General features: G+C 44.2%; 2 protein-coding genes across 3 annotated transcripts in view; both read left to right on the plus strand.

The window, feature by feature from the left end:
• Positions 1–5,445, plus strand: part of LOC129837372 (eomesodermin-like) — an 8,236-nt gene extending 2,791 nt beyond the window's left edge. The window contains exons 2-7 of one of the 2 annotated variants that reach the window (XM_055903486.1): positions 171–822; positions 1,141–1,295; positions 1,444–1,565; positions 2,171–2,326; positions 2,836–2,897; positions 3,562–5,445. In XM_055903486.1, coding sequence (XP_055759461.1) covers positions 308–822; positions 1,141–1,295; positions 1,444–1,565; positions 2,171–2,326; positions 2,836–2,897; positions 3,562–4,321 — 1,770 coding nt within the window. In that variant the 5' untranslated portion in view covers positions 171–307 and the 3' untranslated portion in view covers positions 4,322–5,445. Of the gene's footprint in view, positions 1–6; positions 823–1,140; positions 1,296–1,443; positions 1,566–2,170; positions 2,327–2,835; positions 2,898–3,561 lie in introns of those variants that run through there. The other variant, XM_055903487.1, reaches the window with a different exon arrangement.
• Positions 5,446–18,774: 13,329 nt separating this feature from the next.
• Positions 18,775–22,654, plus strand: part of LOC129837349 (ankyrin repeat and IBR domain-containing protein 1-like) — a gene marked incomplete in the record, with an annotated part of 82,677 nt that continues 78,797 nt past the window's right edge. Inside the window, 1 exon segment of the mRNA XM_055903446.1 lies at positions 18,775–18,998.

Below are 22,654 nucleotides of genomic sequence, written 5' to 3' on the forward strand. Positions count from 1 at the left end.
ACGGCCAGCAAGACAGGCAGGAGGACTTCCCTGCCTCTTGATTTACAGTAGCCTGTAGCCAGTTAGCCCGTTTAACAGTATAGGTCTATAGCCTATGCGATTCTAATTGGAATATTTTCGATATACTTTAAAATATATATAATTTAAAAAAAACTTTTATTTCTCAAAAGGATGCAGAACTTTTCAAGAAGATCCCTGGTTCCGGTGCGTCTCCAACCCTTCTGACAGAAGCCCAGGAGAAGAATTGGAAGGGGAAAAAAGACCGTGGGACCGAATAAAATTTAATCTTGCCTGACAAAAAGTTACCATGCTCGGAGAGGGAGAGAGCAACACCTTTCCTTTCCCCAAGGACGCGCTCCGCCCGGAGGAGAGGAGAAAGTCCCCGGTGGTGGGTGCAGATGACCCGGCTATGGCCGGCAGCGCCAGCCGATACACCGACGGACTCGGGCCAGACCGCTATTATATCTCAACCCCATCCAAGCAAACTGGAGACATGGCGAGTCCATGTTCGTTATTCCCTTATTCCCAGTCCGGTACCGTTTACACGGCTTCCGGCGGATCCAGATATTCGACATCGCTTCACTTCAGCTCGGTGTTGCCTCCCACGGGATTCTCCTCGGCGGGACGCAATCAGTTCGGCTCGGCCTACCAGTTAGGACAGGGTGGATGTCTCTACCCTCCATACAGCACCGGGTCCGGGATCGGCTCGGTGCCCCTAACCTCAGGCACGGGGGTGAGGGCTCAGGTCTACCTCTGTAACCGGCCTCTCTGGCTCAGATTCCACCGTCATCAGACCGAGATGATTATCACCAAACAGGGCAGGTGAGTGCGATGTGGCCAGCGGCTAAAGACGAATGCTTCGGTTCGGCGGGTGCCGAGTGTGCTTTCATACTGTTGTGAAACTGTTTTCTCTGAAACTCCATTAAAATATGGGAAAAGGTGCTTGCATACTCCATTAAAATATGGGAAAAGGTGCCCGCATACTTAAAAGGATGCCATCATCAATTCGATTGTATTTATATTTAATGTTGTGAAACTGTATTCTCTGAAACGCACCCACACATTCAATTTGTTGTCAAATTGTCACCAGATCTGGCACATTTAAAAACACCCCCATTTGAATCCCTGTGTGTTTACCAGGCGGATGTTCCCGTTCCTGAGTTTCAACCTGATGGGTCTGAATCTCTCTGCTCATTACAACGTGTTTGTGGAGGTCACGCTCGCGGACCCCAACCACTGGAGGTTCCAGGGCGGGAAATGGATCACCTGTGGAAAAGCCGACAACAACATGCAGGGTATGATCCTAGAAATTATAGACGGTAGAAAGATTTTAAACCATTTCTAAATAGTTGTTTTTATTATTTTACATTTTTTACCACAGCGATTATGAAACAATCTTTGTATTATAATTTTATTATTATTATTACCGTTTTCCTTCTTTAGGAAACAAAATGTACGTCCATCCTGAATCTCCCAACACGGGAGCACATTGGGTGAGACAGGAGATCTCCTTCGGCAAACTGAAGCTCACCAACAACAAAGGAGGCAGCAGCAACAACGCACAGGTGATGCATTTTTTATAACACCTGTACGGAGGATCATTTTAAAGAATAAAATAAATATATTCTATTAAGCCTGGGAATGTATTGATTTTGTACAAAATATTTTCATTATTTATAAGTTAAAAAAAAGTAAAATCTTCCTACTGTGGTTAATGTGTTACTTCTAGCTCACACCCACATTGTTTTAAATGCAAAAGAAAATAAATTATTGTTATTATTATGAAGATCATCCATACATACATAGATATCTTGATTAAGTCAAATCCTGGAAACTTTCGCATTAAAATTGCATTGATGTCAGTGGTATGTCATTATTATAAAAAAAAAAAAAAAATGTATTTTACCTTTATTTAACCAGGCAAGTCAGTTAAGAACAAATTCTTATTTTCAACGATGGCCTAGGAACAGTTGAACAACTGCCTTGTTCATGGGCAGAATGACAGATGTTTTACCTTGTCAGGTCTGGGATTCGATCTAGCAACCTTTCGGTTACTGGCTCTGACCACCTGCCGCCCCGCCTATCTGCCCCACCACCTGCACCTGTATAGGATTTGGCCCACAAAATAAGTCTTCTCCATTGACTTTCTGTTTTGTTTTTGTGTGTATAGATGATAGTCCTTCAGTCTCTTCATAAGTATCAGCCACGGCTACACATTGTTGAGGTGACCGAGGGGTTGGAGGACATGAGCAGAGACCCAAAAACCCAGAGCTTCACCTTCCCAGAGAACCAGTTTATAGCCGTCACGGCTTATCAGAACACTGATGTAAGGATGGATCTTTCACTCTCTCTGTCTCTCTCTCTCTCTGCTCGTTCTCTCTTACTCTCGCTCTCTCGATTTCTTTCTCGTTCTCACTCTCTGTCCTCTCCCTCTGCTCGCTCTCTCTCTCGTTCTCTCTCTCTGTCCTCTCTCTCTCTTACTCTCGCTCTCTCGATTTCTTTCTTGTTCTTACTCTCGCTCTCTCGATTTCTTTCTCGTTCTCTCTCTCTGTCCTCTCTGCTCGCTCTCTCTTACTCTCTCTCTCTCTACTCTCCCTCTCTCTTTCTCGTTCTCTCTCGCTCGTTCTCTCTCTGTCCTCTCCCTCTGCTCGCTCTCTCTCTCGTTATCTCTCTCTGTCCTCTCCCTCTGTTCTCTTTCTCTCTCTCTCTGTCCTCTCCCTCTGCTCTCTCTTTCTATCTCTGTCCCCCCTCTCTCTCTTTTTATCTCTCTCTCACAACCCTTTTATGTCATTATAACACATTGAGTTTTCTAATTGCTTCTCTCTTTTTCCATAGATCACACAACTGAAAATTGACCACAACCCTTTTGCAAAAGGATTCAGGGATAACTATGATTCGTGAGTATCTTTAACGTTTCAGCCATATTGATATTCACTTACAATGACCGTAACACAACAAAGGTTTTTGTGTGATGTCTTATCCCTGTCATGTTTCCTTATACACAGAGTAGACAAAACATTAAGAACACCTTCCTAATATTGCGTTGCAGCCCCGTTCCCCCCGTAGAACAGCCTGAATTTGTCAAGGCACAGGACTCTACAGTGGTGTCGAAAGCGTTCCACAGGGAGGCTGGCCCGTGTAGACTCCAATGCTGTGTCAAGTTGGCTGGATGTCCTTTGGGTGGTGGACCATTCTTGATACACACAGGAAACTGTTGAGTGTGAAAAACCCAGCAGCGTCACAGTTCTTGACACACCGCATTCATACCGCATTTAAAGGCACTTGAATCTTTTGTCTTGCCCATTCACCCTCTGAAATGGCACACATACACAATCCATGTCTCAATTGTCTCAAGGCTTAAAAATCCTTCTTTAACCTGTTTCCCACCCTTCTTCTACACTGATTGAAGTGAATTTAGTGAATTTAAGGGAAATCAATAAGGGATCATAGCTTTTCACTTGGATTCTCCTGGTCAGTCTATGTCACGGATAGAGCAGGTGTTCCTAATGTTTAGTAGACTCAGTGTACATTCTCCATCTCTCTTCTCCTATGATATTCTAGGATGTACACAGCTCCAGAGGGCGACCGACTGACCCCCTCCCCCACAGACTCCCACCAGATCGTCCCAGGTGCCCGCTACGCCATGCAACCTTTCTTCCAGGACCAGGTCATCAACAACCTGCCTCAGAACCGCTTCTACAACAGTGAGAGGACAGTACCCCAGACCAACAGTCTCTTTTCCCCCCAGCCAGAGGACAGCGCCTCCCAGAGGTGGTTTATCTCCATGCAACAGGGACCAGCTGGCCCCAACAAGCTGGATCTCAGTTCCTACGAAGGGGACTACTCCAGCAGCCTGCTCCCCTACGGTATTAATTCCCTGCCTCTACAGAACTCCCACGCTCTCACCTACTACCCGGACTCTCCTTTCACTTCCATGGCAGCAGGATGGGGCTCTAGAGGATCTTACCAGAGAAAGGTGACCACAGGCTTGCCTTGGTCCCCTAGACCCAGCCCTACTGGGTTCCCAGAGGACCAGCTGTCCGTGCCCGACAAAGACAAGGCTCAGGGGGAAGGGATCAACGGCAGTAGTGTTGGTACCGTAGCTTCAACGTGGACTGATACTCACTCTTCCACGCTGAGCCTGGAGAAAGAGGACTCTGGGGCCGTGGTGTGTAAAAGGAGTCGTGTGTCTCTGAGTGGATCCGGCACAGAGAACTCCTCCGCTGTAAAGTGTGAGGATGTGACTGCCACTGACACCTACAGCAAAGAGTCATCTATTTCTAAAAGCATGGCTTACTATTCCTTCTACACAAGCCCTTAATTATCTTGTTTCTTGTCACCCTTTAAAAAAATCTATGATGCCAGATTTTCCCCTTTTGTATTTGTTTTGGAGTTCCAAGTCTGTTGGTTTTCTGCCAAACCAGTGCTCACCTATACCAACCTTACTCACCAACCTTACTCACCAGGTATACCAACCTTACTCACCAACCTTACTCACCAGGTATACCAACCTTACTCACCAACCTTACTCACCAGGTATACCAACCTTACTCACCAACCTTGCTCACCAGGTATACCAACCTTACTCACCAGGTATAGCAACCTTACTCACCAACCTTACTCACCAGGTATACCAACCTTACTCACCAACCTTACTCACCAGGTATACCAACCTTACTCACCAACCTTACTCACCAGGTATACCAACCTTACTCACCAACCTTACTCACCAGGTATACCAACCTTACTCACCAACCTTACTCACCAGGTATACCAACCTTACTCACCAACCTTGCTCACCAGGTATACCAACCTTACTCACCAGGTATAGCAACCTTACTCACCAACCTTACTCACCAGGTATACCAACCTTACTCACCAACCTTACTCACCAGGTATACCAACCTTACTCACCAGGTATACCAACCTTACTCACCAACCTTACTCACCAGGTATACCAACCTTACTCACCAACCTTACTCACCAGGTATACCAACCTTACTCACCAACCTTACTCACCAGGTATACCAACCTTACTCACCAACCTTACTCACCAGGTGTACCAACCTTACTCACCAACCTTACTCACCAGGTTTTTCAACAACATGTGACGGGACTGTGTGATTTTTAACTATCTATGATGGACTGTGTGAATTTTTCTTAAAGGTGCCAGAGTATTCGATTACAACCCAGCGGGTTGTGTTATAATGTGTATTGTCCTTCAATGTACCCAGTGATATGTGTTTTTACAAAATATGCCTTCACATTGAAGTTTTGTTTACATATATGTGACTACTGTATTGAAGGCTTGTGCATATGATATTTGTTGCACTGTAAAATGTGAGGGAGCTTGTATCAAATATACTGTACATTGCAATGTTAAGAGTTTTTATGTTTGTTTTTTTTTGTAATAAAAAAAAAGCTTTGAGCTTCGTTATCCAACTACTGAAAGAATAGGAGTGTTTGGTCCATCAGAGTAGTGGATTAAAGATAACAGGCTAAATCAGGACTATACCATCGACTCTTATATCTACAACGCAATACGGTCTCCGTCTGTACCATTTATATTTTATTTAACGAGGCAAGTCATTGAAGAAAAAAAATTCTTATTTACAATGACGGCCCACCCGGGGAACAGTGGGTTAACTGCCTCGTTCAGGGGGCAGAACGACAGATTTTTTTTTACCTTGTCAGCTCGCGCCGACCACAAGGCTACCTGCTGCCATCAAGGTCCAGACATCTTGGCAGTCTGTTACTTTGGTTGCTACAGGCTCAGAAATACATATCCTCTCTTTTGGTCACAGATATAGATATGTTTCATTGTCACACACCGGATAGGTGCAGTGAAATGTGTGGTTTTACAGGGTTGGCCATAGTAGTACGATAGGTGCAGTGAAATGTGTTGTTTTACAGGGTCGGGCCATAGTAGTATTATAGGTGCAGTGAAATGTGTGGTTTTACAGGGTCGGCCATATTTTATTTATTTATTTAACCTTTATTTAACCAGGTAAGCAAATTGAGAACAAGTTCTCATTTACAATTGCGACCTGGCCAAGATAAAGCAAAGCAGTTCGACACATACAACAACACATAGTTACACATGGAGTAAAACAAACATATAGTCAAAAATACAGTGAAAAAAAAAATAAGTCTATATACAATGTGAGCAAGTGAGGTGAGAAGGGAGGTGAAGGCAAACAAATATATGTATAAAAAAATAAAAATATATAAAAGGCCATGGAGGCGAAGAGAGTACAACACAGCAAGTCAAATAAAAACTAAAAAAACACTGGAATGGTTGGTTTGCAGTGGAAGAAAGTGCAAAGTAGAGACAGAAATAATGGGGTGCAAAGGAGCAAAATAAATTAATAAATAAATACAGTAGGTAAAGAGGTAGTTGTTTGGGCTAAATTGTAGATGGGTTATGTACAGGTGCAGTAATCTATGAGCTGCTCTGACAGCTGGTGCTTAAAGCTAGTGAGGGAGATAGGTGTTTCCAGTTTCAGAGATTTTTGTAGTTCGTTCCAGTCATTGGCAGCAGAGAACTGGAAGGAGAGGCGTCCAAAGGAAGAATTGGTTTTGGGGGTGACTAGAGAGATATACCTGCTGGAGCGCGTGCTACAGGTAGGTGCTGCTATGGTGACCAGCGTGCTGAGATAAGGGGGGACTTTACCTAGCAGGGTCTTGTAGATGACCTGGAACCAGTGGGTTTGGCGACGAGTATGAAGCGAGGGCCAGCCAACGAGAGTGTACAGGTCGCAGTGGTGGGTAGTATATGGGGCTTTGGTGACAAAACGGATGGCACTGTGATAGACTGCATCTAATTTATTGAGTAGGGTTTTGGAGGCTATTTTGTAAATGACATCACCGAAGTCGAGGATTGGTAGGATGGTCAGTTTTACAAGGGTATGTTTGGCAGCATGAGTAAAGGATGCTTTGTTGCGGAATAGGAAGCCGATTCTAGATTTGACTTTGGATTGGAGATGTTTGATGTGAGTCTGGAAGGAGAGTTTACAGTCTAACCAGACACCTAGGTATTTGTAGTTGTCCACATATTCTAAGTCAGAGCCATCCAAAGTAGTGATGTTGGACAGGCGGGCAGGAGCAGGCAGCGATCGGTTGAAGAGCATGCATTTGGTTTTACTTGTATTTAAGAGCAGTTGGAGGCCACGGAAGGAGAGTTGTATTGCATTGAAGCTCGCCTGGAGGTTTGTTAACACAGTGTCAAAAGAAGGGCCAGAAGTATACAGAATAGTGTCGTCTGCGTAGAGGTGGATCAGAGAATCACCAGCAGCAAGAGCGACATCATTGATGTAAACAGAGAAGAGAGTCGGTCCAAGAATTGAACCCTGTGGCACCCCCATAGAGACTGCCAGAGGCCCGGACAACAGACCCTCCGATTTGACACACTGAACTCGATCAGAGAAGTAGTTGGTGAACCAGGCGAGGCAATCATTAGAGAAACCAAGGCTGTCGAGTCTGCCAATGAGGATGTGGTGATTGACAGAGTCAAAGGCCTTGGCCAGGTCAATGAATACGGCTGCACAGTATTGTTTCCTATCGATGGCGGTTACGATATCGTTTATGACCTTGAGCGTGGCTGAGGTGCACCCATGACCAGCTCTGAAACCAGATTGCATAGCGGAGAAGGTGTGGTGGGATTCGAAATGGTCGGTAATCTGTTTGTTGACTTGGCTTTCGAAGACCTTAGAAAAGCAGGGTAGGATAGATATAGGTCTGTAGCAGTTAGGGTCAAGGGTGTCCCCCCCTTTGAAGAGGGGGATAACCGCAGCTGCTTTCCAATCTTTGGGGATCTCAGACGACACGAAAGAGAGGTTGAAGAGGCTAGTAATAGGGGTGGCAACAATTTCAGCAGATAGTTTTAGAAAGAAAGGGTCCAGATTATCTAGCCCGGCTGATTTGTAAGGGTCCAGATTTTGCAGCTCATTTAGAACATCAGCTGACTGTATTTGGGAGAAAGAGAAATGGGGAAGGCTTGGGCGAGTAGCAGAGGGGAGGGCAGTGCTGTTGTCCGGGGTAGGGGTAGCCAGGTGGAAAGCATGGCCAGCCGTAGAAAAATGCTTATTGAAATTCTTAATTATAGTGGATTTGTCGGTGGTGATAGTGTTTCCTATCTTCAGAGCGGTTGGAAGCTGGGAGGAGGTGTTCTTATTCTCCATGGACTTTACGGTGTCCCAGAACTTTTTTGAATTTGTGTTGCAGGAAGCAAATTTCTGCTTGAAAAAGCTAGCCTTGGCTGTTCTAACTGCCTGTGTATATTGGTTTCTGGCTTCCCTGAAAAGTTGCATATCACGGGGGCTGTTCGATGCTAATGCAGAACGCCATAGGATGTTTTTCTGTTGGTTAAGGGCAGTCAGGTCAGGAGAGAACCAAGGGCTATATCTGTTCCTGGTTCTAAATTTCTTGAATGGGGCATGCTTATTCAAGATGGTGAGGAAGGCATTTTTAAAAAATGACCAGGCATCCTCTACTGACGGGATGAGATCAATATCCTTCCAGGATACCCCGGCCAGGTCGAATAGAAAGGCCTGCTCGCTGAAGTGTTTCAGGGAGCGTTTGACAGTGATGAGTGGAGGTCGTTTGACCGCTGACCCATTACGGATGCAGGCAATGAGGCAGTGATCGCTGAGATCTTGGTTGAAAACAGCAGAGGTGTATTTGGAGGGCAAGTTTGTTAGGATGATATCTATGAGGGTACCCGTGTTTACGGAATTGGGGTGGTACCTGGTAGGTTCATTGATAATTTGTGTGAGATTGAGGGCATCAAGCTTAGTTTGTAGGGTGGCTGGGGTGTTGAGCATGTTCAAATTTAGGTCGCCTAGCAGCACGAGCTCTGAAGATAGATGGGGGGCAATCAGTTCACATATAGTGTCCAGAGCACAGCTGGGGGCAGAGGGTGGTCTATAGCAGGCGGCAACGGTGAGAGACTTGTTTTTAGAGAGGTGGATTTTTAAAAGTAGAAGTTCAAATTGTTTGGGAACAGACCTGGATAGTATAACAGAACTCTGCAGGCAGTCTTTGCAGTAGATTGCAACACCGCCCCCTTTGGCCGTTCTATCTTGTCTGAAGATCTTGTAATTGGGGATGAAAATGTCTGAATTTTTGGTGGTCTTTCTAAGCCAGGATTCAGACACGGCTAAAACATCCGGGTTGGCAGAGTGTGCTAAAGCAGTGAACAAAACAAACTTAGGGAGGAGGCTTCTAATGTTAACATGCATGAAACCAAGGCTATTACGGTTACAGAAGTCATCAAAAGAGAGCGCCTGGGGAATAGGAGTGGAGCCAGGTACTGCAGGGCTTGGATTCACCTCTACATCACCAGAGGAACAGAGTAGGAGTAGGATAAGGGTACGGCTAAAAGCTATGAGAATTGGTCGCCTAGAGCTACTAGAGCAGAGAGTAAAAGGAGGTTTCTGGGGGCGATAAAATAGTTTAAAGGAATAATGTACAGACAAAGGTATGGTAGGATGTGAATACAGTGGAGGTAAACCTAGGTATTGAGTGATGATGAGAGAGATATTGTCTCTAGAAACATAATTGAAACCAGGTGATGTCATCGCATATGTGGGTGGTGGAACTGAGAGGTTGGATATGGTATAGAGAGCAGGGCTAGAATCTCTACAGTGAAATAAGCCAATAAACACTAACCAGAACAGCAATGGACAAGGCATATTTACATTAAGGAGAGGCATGCTAATCGAGTGATCAATAAGGGTCCAGTGAGTAGAGGTTGGTTGGGGTCGTGGCGATCCAGACAGCTGGCCGGGTATATGGCTATCGGTAGCAGCATAGGATGGAGGTCTGTTTGTAGATACCTCGTGCGTTTCCGTCGGTAGGTTAGTGGGGTTCCGTGTAGTGGGGTTCCGTGTGGTAGAGGGGATCAATCCGAATTGGCAAAATAGATATAGTGACCCAAGGAAAAAAATAAAATAAATAAATAATAATAATAATAATAGTTGTCCGATATACTTGTTCAAATAGCAGCCGATAAGACAGCTAACGATTAGCGGGCCTCAGATGAGCGTTCAGGTAACGTCGGGACGGAGGTGCCAGTTGGATAAATCCCTCGGGCAGATAACGTCGGCAGTCAGTCGCGGCAGTCAGTCGTGAAGGCCCGGTGGGGTTCCGTATCTGCAGCAGCAACAAAAGAAACGGGTCCGGATGGTGATGGAACTCCTCAGCTGGCTAGCTCCAGAATGATTTGAGTTTGCTCCGGGGTCGACGTAAGCCAATAGTCACACGGTTTGCAGCTAGCTAGCTGCGAAATCAAGGTGCAAGTGTCCAGAGCCTGCGGCTGGAATCCGGGGAAACTGAGAGAAAAAGAGTCCCGGAATGCTCCGGTCCGAGTCGCGTTGCACAAAAGTGCCGGTAGATTATCGAGCTAAAGGAATAGCTGATGACCACTAAACGTGGGCAGCTGAAACACCAACGCTAGCCAGCAAACCGGCTAATTTCGGGGCAGCTACAGATTAGCTTCTGGCTAGCTATCGGAGTAGCTTCTGGTTAGCTTTCAGGCTAGCTTCTGAATTAGCCCCTGGTTAGCTTCCACGATGGATTTTCAGATTGAGATAAATAATACTTTTTGTAATTGGTGAAGCGGGTTGCAGGAAAGCTTTTGCAGGAAAGCTTTTGTAGTTGAGTTCTTGGATAATAAAATAAATAAAAGATATGCGAAGAAAGGTGTAAATATATATATATACAGGACACGACAATACGGAACAGAAAAAGACGTCTGAACTGCTAAGCCACCTTGGACGTTGGTAGTACGATAGGTGCAGTGAAATGTGTGGTTTTACAGGGTCGGGCCATAGTAGTATTATAGGTGCAGTGAAATGTGTTGTTTTACAGGGTCGGGCCATAGTAGTACGATAGGTGCAATGTGTTGTTTTACAGGGTCGGGCCATAGTAGTATGATAGGTGCAGTGAAATGTGTTGTTTTACAGGGTCGGGCCATAGTAGTACGATAGGTGCAATGTAATGTGTTGTTTTACAGGGTCGGCCATTTGACTCTGATCATGAGTCAGAGCAATGGTCACCAACCTTTTTGGAGTCAAGGTCATCTTCAGGGGGTCAAGGTCACCTTCGGAGTCAAAAAGCAAGCTGAGATCTACCAGTCAGATTCATTTTTTATAAACCCTGTTGAGTGGATTTCCCAAAAGCCTCAGTAGGCTGTCATGAAGGTAGCCCGGTACCAGTTGAAAACGTTAATGGAAGTAGTTTAGAGTCTAAAACAGGGGTTAAATATGTTTAAAAAGAAAGGTGTTTCTCTGAGATATCAGCCACGTCAAAACAAACCTCCTTTAGATTAGTTTCTTACTATCTGTTTTTTCATGTATGAATCTGTTACTCAATGTGTTTCTATGGGCTAATAGCAGTAAGGACAATGTTTCATCAAATCATTTGTTAATATATATATATAAATATATTTTTATATCTTAAGGGGTCCTAAAATTCAAAATACAGCAGTAGCCCAGGTGAGAGCCCTCCTGGACATCAGCGTGATGAGATATTATATATTGGAACAATCCGAGGGGAAGGAGAAGGGCTGAAGCTAAAAAATGAAGGCACACTGAGCTAGGCTAATATCAATGAGCTAGGCTAATATCAATGAGGGCACACTGAGCTAGGCTAATATCAATGAGGGCACACTGAGCTAGGCTAATATCAATGAGGGCACACTGAGCTAGGCTAATATCAATGAGGGAACACTGAGCTAGGCTAATATCAATGAGGGCACACTGAGCTAGGCTAGTATTAATGAGGGCACACTGAGCTAGGCTAATATCAATGAGCTAGGCTAATATCAATGAGGGCACACTGAGCTAGGCTAATATCAATGAGCTAGGCTAATATCAATGAGGGCATACTGAGCTAGGCTAATATCAATGAGGGCACACTGAGCTAGGCTAATATCAATGAGGGCACACTGAGCTAGGCTAATATCAATGAGGGCACACTGAGCTAGGCTAATATCAATGAGGGCACACTGAGCTAGGCTAATATCAATGAGGGCACACTGAGCTAGGCTAGTATCAATGAGGGCACACTGAGCTAGGCTAGTATCTATGAGGGCACACTGAGATAGGCTAGTATCAATGAGGGCACACTGAGCTAGGCTAATATCAAACTTTGCTGTATTCTTCGACAGTCTCTCTCTGGTCACGGTTTTTAAAGGTTATTAAATCTCACCTAGGCTTGTATCAAACTTTGCTCTGGGGTCGTGGAAGTTGTAGGCACGGTGATTTTGAGCTATCTGATTGGCCAGCGCGGTAGGCATACTTTATTTAGCTTTCCTGGTCACCTGGGTAGGCGGGGTGTTAACCCCATCAGACTAATGAAATGGTTCAAAATGGGAACACTTTTCCTACCAGGCGCGCAGGGCTTCTGAATCAAATGCACCTTCCACCAACAGACCATGACGAATGGAACGACAAAATATGAGCACAAGGCTTCTGAATCAAGTGTACCTTCCACCAACAGACCAAGACGAATGGAACGACAAAATATGAGCGCAAGGCATTATCATTGGCTTTTCCACAGAAATGTTTGGTGATCGACTAGTAATGCCTTGAAGATCGACCAGTCGATCTCGATCCATTGGTCAGTGACCACTGAGTCGGAGCGTTTGTCAAACACAACATAGTATACTGTATCTGGTAAAGCAAGGCAATCCCTGAAAGAGACTTTCAATAACTTATTTTTCTGAAATAATCAGTGTCATGGAATAGTTTAAAATGGCTGGATTTCGAACCATGATCAGAATGTTAGACCTATCCTATGTAAATAGAAAGCTCTGAGCCTAACAGCACACAATCACATCCCACATTGAGAACAATGAGGAGATTCTAATGTATCTGTTCCGGGCTCAGGTGAAAGTGAATTGCATTGGGTTTGGAACCGGGCTGCTTCCAGGGCTTGAACCAGGTGCCCCACTCTGACCCACGGCCAACTCTACTAAAAGTGATGTAAAGGAGAGAACATTATTTATAATAAGGGTTACATGGAGAATAGCAGACATCTCTGATATGAAAATGGATGGTCCTTCCCTTCAGCAAAATATTTTGACCTAAACCCTCCCAGAATGCTTGAGGGTGGAAAAAACAAGTGACCCCCCCCCCTCCCATACACCCAAAATAACAATTAAAACAAAGTGGATAGCAGAGAGCGTCTACCATTTAACCTCACGTCTTGGACAGACCAGAGCCAATAGAGACGCAGTTTTAGGAACCGTTCTTCATCCTGTAAGCATTACATGACAACAAAGGAATTTTTTGATTGCGCAACAGGGCTGCGGTCCAGAAGATTCTGGGTTCGTAGACCACTATGGACAAGAGTAGGGGCGGAAAGAATCTGGTTAAATATTTAAAAGCATTGCATGAATCTATCATCGTTATTTGTAGGTCCAAGATTTTATTAACGTTTCAGGGAATTCTACGTCGTTTGACACATTAGCGGAATCTTCCAGGCTAAGAACGGACAGCGAGACGGGCCTATGTGTTCGTCTTATCGTATTTCTCCAAGGCCAAATCACTGTGTCTTGTTTGCAACAAAACTGTCCCCATTTGCAAATAATCTAATCTAAGACTTCATTATGAATCTGAGCATGGTACTTTCAAAAGTTAGGCCTACCATTCCTCCCCAGACAGAGTAGGCCTACTGACCCCCAAAAAATGTAAGCTTTAACCGGCTACTCTTCTTCCCGTGGCTTAACCCAATGACAGAGCTTAACCCAATGACAGAGCTTAACCCAATGACAGAGCTTAACCCAATGACAGAGCTGAACCCAATGACAGAGCTGAACCCAATGACAGAGCTTAACCCAATGACAGAGCTGAACCCAATGACAGAGCTTAACCCAATGACAGAGCTGAACCCAATGACAGAGCTTAACCCAATGACAGAGCTGAACCCAATGACAGAGCTGAACCCAATGACAGGCTTAACCCAATGACAGAGCTGAACCCAATGACAGAGCTTAACCCAATGACAGAGCTGAACCCAATGACAGAGCTGAACCCAATGACAGAGCTTAACCCAATGACAGAGCTTAACCCAATGACAGAGCTTAACCCAATGACAGAGCTGAACCCAATGACAGAGCTTAACCCAATGACAGAGCTGAACCCAATGACAGAGCTTAACCCAATGACAGAGCTGAACCCAATGACAGAGCTGAACCCAGTGACAGGCTTAACCCAATGACAGAGCTGAACCCAATGACAGAGCTTAACCCAATGACAGAGCTGAACCCAATGACAGAGCTGAACCCAATGACAGAGCTTAACCCAATGACAGAGCTTAACCCAATGACAGAGCTTAACCCAATGACAGAGCTGAACCCAATGACAGAGCTTAACCCAATGACAGAGCTTAACCCAATGACAGAGCTGAACCCAATGACAGAGCTTAACCCAACAATAGAGCTTAACCCAACAATAGAGCTTAACCCAACAATAGAGCTTAACACAATGACAGAGCTTAACCCAACAATAGAGCTTAACCCAACAATAGAGCTTAACCCAACAATAGAGCTTAACCCAACAATAGAGCTTAACCCAACGACAGAGCTTAACCCAACAATAGAGCTTAACCCAACAATAGAGCTTAACCCAATGACAGAGCTTAACCCAACAATAGAGCTTAACCCAACGACAGAGCTTAACACAATGACAGAGCTTAACCCAATGACAGAGCTTAACCCAATGACAGAGCTTAACCCAATGACAGAGCTTAACCCAACAATAGAGCTTAACCCAACAATAGAGCTTAACCCAACAACAGAGCTTAACCCAACAATAGAGCTTAACCCAACAATAGAGCTTAACCCAAAGACAGAGCTTAACACAATGACAGAGCTTAACCCAATGACAGAGCCTAACCCAACAATAGAGCTTAACCCAACAATAGAGCTTAACCCAACAACAGAGCTTAACCCAACAATAGAGCTTAACCCAACAATAGAGCTTAACCCAATGACAGAGCTTAACCCAACAATAGAGCTTAACCCAACGACAGAGCTCTGAACGTCAAAGAAATTAAACAGTGATATTCCCATAATGCATCGGAGTCACATCTTTCCCAGGGTACTTTGCAGCTTGTTTCTAGCAGAAAGCATCGCCGTACCAAAGCCCTGTTATTGCTCACTTAGTATAATTAGATCTGTTTATAAGCTAACAATGGGTAGGCCTGTGCTTTTTACAATTTTCTTTCATAAAAGGTAGGCCTATGGCATACCCTCTCATAACCCCTCATATTTGAGTCTTGGTTTTAACTTAACAGCCCCTCAGTGACATGTAGGTAGGCTATTTAAAGAGTGTGTGGTGGGTGGAGGAATTGACTGACACATCTCTGGTACTATGGTAGCAGCCTATAGTCTAATTGATTGTCCTGCAGTTACTGCTTCAAGTTTCAGATCCTTAATGTAAGGTAATTGAATCTGGCTTATTATGAGGTCAATAACTCTGATAAATACATAATGGGCAAGAAACATATTGTTTTTTTTTATAAAATCAAGTGTAGTAGTAGCCAGCTATTAAAGTTGACCTCCAGTCTTCCTTCTCATCTTCGTGCTCTCCTTGTCAAACTGAACAGAACAGCCTAGAGGCTAGTCCACGTGTAAGAGAGTGGATTTATTTTGGACTAGGGCCTTAAGCAAAATAAATAAATGGGAAGAAACCTTTGACTCTCGTCCTGAACTGCCATCATAGGCAGCAGACAGCACAGCCATTGGTTAGGCAGCAGACAGCACAGCCATTGGTTAGGCAGCAGACAGCACAGCCATTGGTTAAGCAGCACACAGCACAGCCATTGGTTAAGCAGCACTCAGCACAGCCATTGGTTAGGCAGCAGACAGCACAGCCATTGGTTAGGCAGCAGACAGCACAGCCATTGGTTAGGCAGCAGACAGCACAGCCATTGGTTAAGCAGCACTCAGCACAGCCATTGGTTAAGCAGCAGACAGCACAGCCATTGGTTAAGCAGCACACAGCACAGCCATTGGTTAAGCAGCACACGGCACAGCCATTGGTTAAGCAGCACACAGCACAGCCATTGGTTAAGCAGCACTCAGCACAGCCATTGGTTAGGCAACACACGGCACAGCCATTGGTTAAGCAGCACACAGCACAGCCATTGGTTAAGCAGCACCCAGCACAGCCATTGGTTAAGCAGCACTCAGCACAGCCATTGGTTAAGCAGCAGACAGCACAGCCATTGGTTAAGCAGCACACAGCACAGCCATTGGTTAGGCAACACACGGCACAGCCATTGGTTAAGCAGCACACAACACAGCCATTGGTTAAGCAGCACTCAGCACAGCCATTGGTTAAGCAGCACACAACACAGCCATTGGTTAGGCAGCAGACAGCACAGCCATTGGTTAAGCAGCACACAACACAGCCATTGGTTAAGCAGCACACAGCACAGCCATTGGTTAGGCAGCACTCAGCACAGCCATTGGTTAGGCAGCACTCAGCACAGCCATTGGTTAGGCAGCACACGGCACAGCCATTGGTTAGGCAGCACACAGCACAGCCATTGGTTAAGCAGCACACAGCACAGCCACTGGTTAGGCAGCACTCAGCACAGCCATTGGTTAGGCAGCACACAGCACAGCCATTGGTTAAGCAGCACACAGAACAGCCATTGGTTAGGCAGCACTCAGCACAGCCATTGGTTAGGCAGCACACAGCACAGCCATTGGTTAAGCAGCACACAAACCCGTTTTGGATCAGCAAGAGCAGAGTAGGCGGGGCTCAGGGTTGGAATATCCATTTCAGTGTTTAATGCAGCCTAGTTAAGCAATAAGGCACGAGGGGGTGTGGCGTATGGCCAATATACCACGGCTAAGGGCTGTTCTTTATGCACGACGCATCGCGGAGTGCCTGGACACAGCCCTTAGCCGTGCTATATTGGCCATGTACCACAAAGCCCTTAGGTGCCTTATTGCTATTATAAACTGGTTACCAACTTAATTAGAGCAGTAAAAATAAATGTTTTGTCATACACATGGTATACGGTCTGATATACCACAGCTGTCAGCCAATCAGCATTCAGGGCTCGAACCACTCAGTTTATAATTGTATATATACCATACTAGCAGATATCTTAGAAATATAACTTTGCTCTGTGTTTCTCCCAGCATGCACTTAGTACCCTTTAGCCTATATAGGCTATGGATCATTTGATTGAGATCACACTAAATAGCCTATAGGTGAACTTGATATTGTGCACTCACCAGAGAATCATAGATGTGGGGTGGCATCGGGCACACATGGATATATAGCCCAATAAGCAACTATTTTTAAAACACAGAAATATTTACATTTAATCAATTACAAATTACATGACCATCCACTGGGCTACATAAAAATAAAAATAAATAAAAAATCCTCCCCTTGACTGAAATTGAAAAAGCAAGACCCTCCCCCATTTCCCTCCATTCTGTATATTTCGACCCATCCCCAATTACCCACTGGACAACAACTAGTTTAATCAACATTGTATCTATGTAACAGTATAACTTTAAACCGTCCCCTCGCCCCGACCCGGGCGCAAACCAGGGACCCTCTGCACACATCAACAACAGTCACCCACGAAGCATCGTTACCCATCGCTCCACAAAAGCCACGGCCCTTGCAGAGCAAGGGGAAACCCTACTTAAAGTCTCAGAGCAAGTGACGTAACTGATTGAAATGCTACTAGCGCGTACCCGCTAACTAGCTAGCCATTTCACATCCGTTACACTTACATCATTTAAATAAAAAAATATATGTAATTATGTTGAATCAATGTGGAAAACTGATTCGATTTGCAAAAAAGAAATCATCCATGTAAGTGTAACGATGCTTCGTGGGTGACTGTTGTTGATGTGTGCAGAGGGTCCCTGGTTCGCGCCCGGGTCGGGTCGAGGGGATGGACTAAGTTAAGTTATACTGTTACATAAGGGATTTTCCTCTTTTTTTCAGACAACTTTTTTTTAACCTAAATCCAATGATATAGTGATTTTTTTTTGTTAATTTCATGTTGAATTCAAGTTAGTTGACAACTCAACCAAATGTAAATCAAAACTAGACGTTGAACTGATGTCTGTGCCCTGTATCTAAGCACGTGGAGTAATGAGGATTCTGTGAATTAGTATTCTGTTTTCACATGTAAAAAGGATTGCTTTTGATAAAAAAACGCTTTATCTGCCTTGCCAATAAAAACTCTTTTGAAAATTCAAACATATATTTTATGGAACAAAGATATTTTTGCCTATGTTTCTGGACGATGCATCATGTTGCCTTGACAACATGACAGAGTGGCGCAGATTACTGTTCTATTAGAGAAAGGAGCTCCTCCCGCACAGTTTAACGCCTTCACGTCACGGGCCATATACCAGTGCCCCGCGGCTCAGCATAATCGAATCCACCCATTGATTTATTTATATATAGATAGATACATTGCTTGAGAAAGCCAGGACCAAGAGAAGCATGGCCATTGAATTGATGGACTCTGCCGCCCTCGAGTGGGAGAAAGTTACAAGTGCTAGTTGTACAAGAGAAAACCACTCATTTGTTTTCCTGTGGAACATTCACTTTCTGGAAGCGTGGAAGCGTTTACCGGTTAATTTAAAGTAAACAGACAGGAAATGAGCAAGTGTTTACATAAAAATATTTTGAAAGATTCTTAGACAAAAATGAATCATTATTTGACCTCAAACTTCCTAGAACGTAAACATCCTGCAATTTACAGCGCAGCTCTGATTCCTGATAACACTCAACTGGCAGTCTGGTGATTTGAGCGTCAGTGACTAACAACAACAGAGGGAGGGCAGAGTGCCCACAGCCAGCAACACAAGCAGACTAACAGCTAGAAGAACAACAAAAGCTTTTGACTACACACGCAATATGGAATATCAGCATTGCCTGACAGAAGAATAGGGAATAGTCACTGGCAGCAGGACGACATTCTGGGGAACCGCAAGAGCCTATTTTGTAAGTCTAGTTAGCTAGGTAATCTTTTTATTTTTTTATCTTGCTAATTAACAAACACAAAAGCCAGAAGTGTAGTTCATTTTTAGTAATAAAAAAACCATGACATTTGCTAGCTAGTCACTGTCAACTGCTGCGAGTTGTTAGCTAACGATGGCTAGTTAGTTAGCTTTCTCCAGGTAGCTAGCTAGGTCAAAACAGCTAGCTAACTTTAGCTAGTTGGCTAGCTAACGATAATTTAGCTAGCTAATCTGCCTAAACACACGATATGTGTTCGCTAACTAGTTTACAAACATGAACAATTAGTAAGTAATTGACTAGTAAGTACCATTGTACGTTTTAAAATGTTGGCTTTCGTTGAAACAACTAAAAGTTGGATGATGAAGCTGACTAGGTAGATACACAACAATGCTAGTTACAAAACATGCCAGCCACTTGATATCCCGTAATGGCCTAAAATTAATCTTTACAGTCAAGTCTGGCTCTGGGCATTGCTACTTTGTCTGTTGTTGAATATCTTGGTTGCTACTGATTAGCAAGCAGTCAGGCGATGAACATGCAAACATGATCACCTTTGAAAAGGCAGTGCGAATGTGGACAGTGATTTGGTTGACCGTTTTTAGATAATAAATAGCTAGCTTGCTATCATGTTTGCCAAGTTAGTTGTACGTTCTTATCAAAGATTGAACACTAGTATCAACAAGTTGTCAAGTGACCCAGTGTTTCCAAGAAACGTGTTATTTCTAACTTCCGCCTTGGTACAAAATGTGCATAGTGGGCAGTATCTTCAACCTTATTTTTGGGGAGGACTAATTCGGGGTCTCAAATTACTGTTGAGAGTTATAATAATAGAAGACAAAGGTGCAATTTCGAAAATGTGTTAAGCCCATGTCAGCATTGAAATGTTTTATTGGTAGTCTAGCGTTCAGCTAATTTATCTAAGATTGTAGTATGGTCGAATTACCGACAAGGGTGGGGCCATTGATCATCAGTTATTATATTAAAAACGGCAAATATTTGCCTGCACCTTATGGAACAATTTGTCGAATTGCAGGAAATTAGCTAAAACTTTTTGGGCTTGTAAGACCCATAAGCCACTGCAGCCACTCATGAAGAGTTCTGTTTTTTTGCGTCCCCAACCCCCATCAAAGTTGCCCATCCCTGAACTAGATGATGAGAAATCTCTAGCTACCACTAGACTGACACAATGTCATGAAACCAGGCCAGATCCAGCATAGACCTCCAAACCATTTGACAGTTCTAATAGCTAGGGTACCTGGCACCCGCTATTCATGAATGTTCAATCAGATTTATCACGTCACTCAACTGGACATCTCATGCAGCATCAGCAAAACTAGGGGACTTCTAAGAATTGTAACTTGTGTTAAGAGACAAACAATGAGTACATCTCACCTGCCCGGACCTGCATGCTCACAACTCCATTCATACTGCCTTCATTGTTGTTTGCCACTTAGCCTTAAATTGTATTGAATTTGTTTTTCTCGGGTTCCCAGGCTATTTCAATAATTAGACTTGTTCTGTTGTGTCAATGATGATGATGGTGGATTGATTGACTTCCACATTGTTAGTACAAGGTTTTTTTTCAAGATGAGAAGAGAATCGTCTATCCCATTGGGTATCACACTAGATCTTTTCACATCCAATATTTTCCAGAAATGATCTGATTGGTCAAAAGAACAATTAGTGGAGAGAAAAAATAATTCTGAATTTGTCTGTCTGTGTGTAAACAAAGCAGAAGAAGTGACTGTTCAATGTTGGTTTGACCAATCGGAATCTCTGCTTCCTGATGGACTGGGATGTGATCACGCGGACTGGGATGGGTTCCAGGTTGCCTCTGAGAATAACATTGACGTGTACACTGACTCAGTGACTTGAGTTCATCAGGAAGTGCATAGAGCAGTGGTCACCAACCGGTCGATTGAGATCGACTGGCCAATCTTCTTCAAGGCATTCCTAGTCGATCATCAAACATTTCTGTAGAAATTTCTGTTTTTCAATTCGTCTTGCGCTGTTTGCAGTAGGTGGACTTGATTCAGAAGCCATGGGCGCCTGGTAGACAGTGTTCCCATTTTCAACCATTTAATCACACAATATAACCATCAAAAACAGCCCCAACAGGTCCCACAATAAAACCATCAAAAACAGCCCCAACAGGCCCCACAATAAAACCATCAAAAACAGCCCCAACAGGCCCCACAATAAAACCATCAAAAACAGCCCCAACAGGTCCCACAATAAAACCATCAAAAACAGCCCCAACAGGCCCCACAATAAAACCATCAAAAACAGCCCCAACAGGCCCCACAATAAAACCATCAAAACAGCCCCAACAGGCCCCACAATAAAACCATCAAAAACAGCCCCAACAGACCCCACAATAAAACCATCAAAAACAGCCCCAACAGGTCCCACAATAAAACCATCAAAAACAGCACCAACAGGTCCCACAATAAAACCATCAAAACATCCCCAACAGACCCCACAATAAAACCATCAAAAACAGCCCCAACAGGCCCCACAATAAAACCATCAAAAACAGCCCCAACAGGTCCCACAATAAAACCATCAAAAACAGCACCAACAGACCCCACAATAAAACCATCAAAAACAGCCCCAACAGGTCCCACAATAAAACCATCAAAACAGCCCCAACAGGTCCCTCAATAAAACCATCAAAAACAGACCCAACAGGTCCCACAATAAAACCATAAAAAACAGCACCAACAGGTCCCACAATAAAACCATCAAAAACAGCTCCAACAGGTCCCACAATAAAACCATCAAAAACAGCCCCAACAGGTCCCACAATAAAACCATCAAAACAGCCCCAACAGGCCCCACAATAAAACCATCAAAAACAGCCCCAACAGGTCCCACAATAAAACCATCAAAACAGCCCCAACAGGCCCCACAATATAACCATCAAAAACAGCCCCAACAGGCCCCACAATAAAACCATCAAAAACAGCCCCAACAGGTCCCACAATATAACCATCAAAAACAGCCCCAACAGGCCCCACAATAAAACCATCAAAAACAGCCCCAACAGACCCCACAATAAAACCATCAAAAACAGCCCCAACAGGTCCCACAATAAAACCATCAAAAACAGCACCAACAGGTCCCACAATAAAACCATCAAAACATCCCCAACAGACCCCACAATAAAACCATCAAAAACAGCCCCAACAGGCCCCACAATAAAACCATCAAAAACAGCCCCAACAGGTCCCACAATAAAACCATCAAAAACAGCACCAACAGACCCCACAATAAAACCATCAAAAACAGCCCCAACAGGTCCCACAATAAAACCATCAAAACAGCCCCAACAGGTCCCTCAATAAAACCATCAAAAACAGACCCAACAGGTCCCACAATAAAACCATAAAAAACAGCACCAACAGGTCCCACAATAAAACCATCAAAAACAGCTCCAACAGGTCCCACAATAAAACCATCAAAAACAGCCCCAACAGGTCCCACAATAAAACCATCAAAACAGCCCCAACAGGCCCCACAATAAAACCATCAAAAACAGCCCCAACAGGTCCCACAATAAAACCATCAAAACAGCCCCAACAGGCCCCACAATATAACCATCAAAAACAGCCCCAACAGGCCCCACAATAAAACCA

The sequence above is a fragment of the Salvelinus fontinalis genome, chromosome 38 (assembly GCF_029448725.1).
Source record: "Salvelinus fontinalis isolate EN_2023a chromosome 38, ASM2944872v1, whole genome shotgun sequence".
In the NCBI taxonomy this organism is placed as follows: domain Eukaryota; kingdom Metazoa; phylum Chordata; class Actinopteri; order Salmoniformes; family Salmonidae; genus Salvelinus; species Salvelinus fontinalis.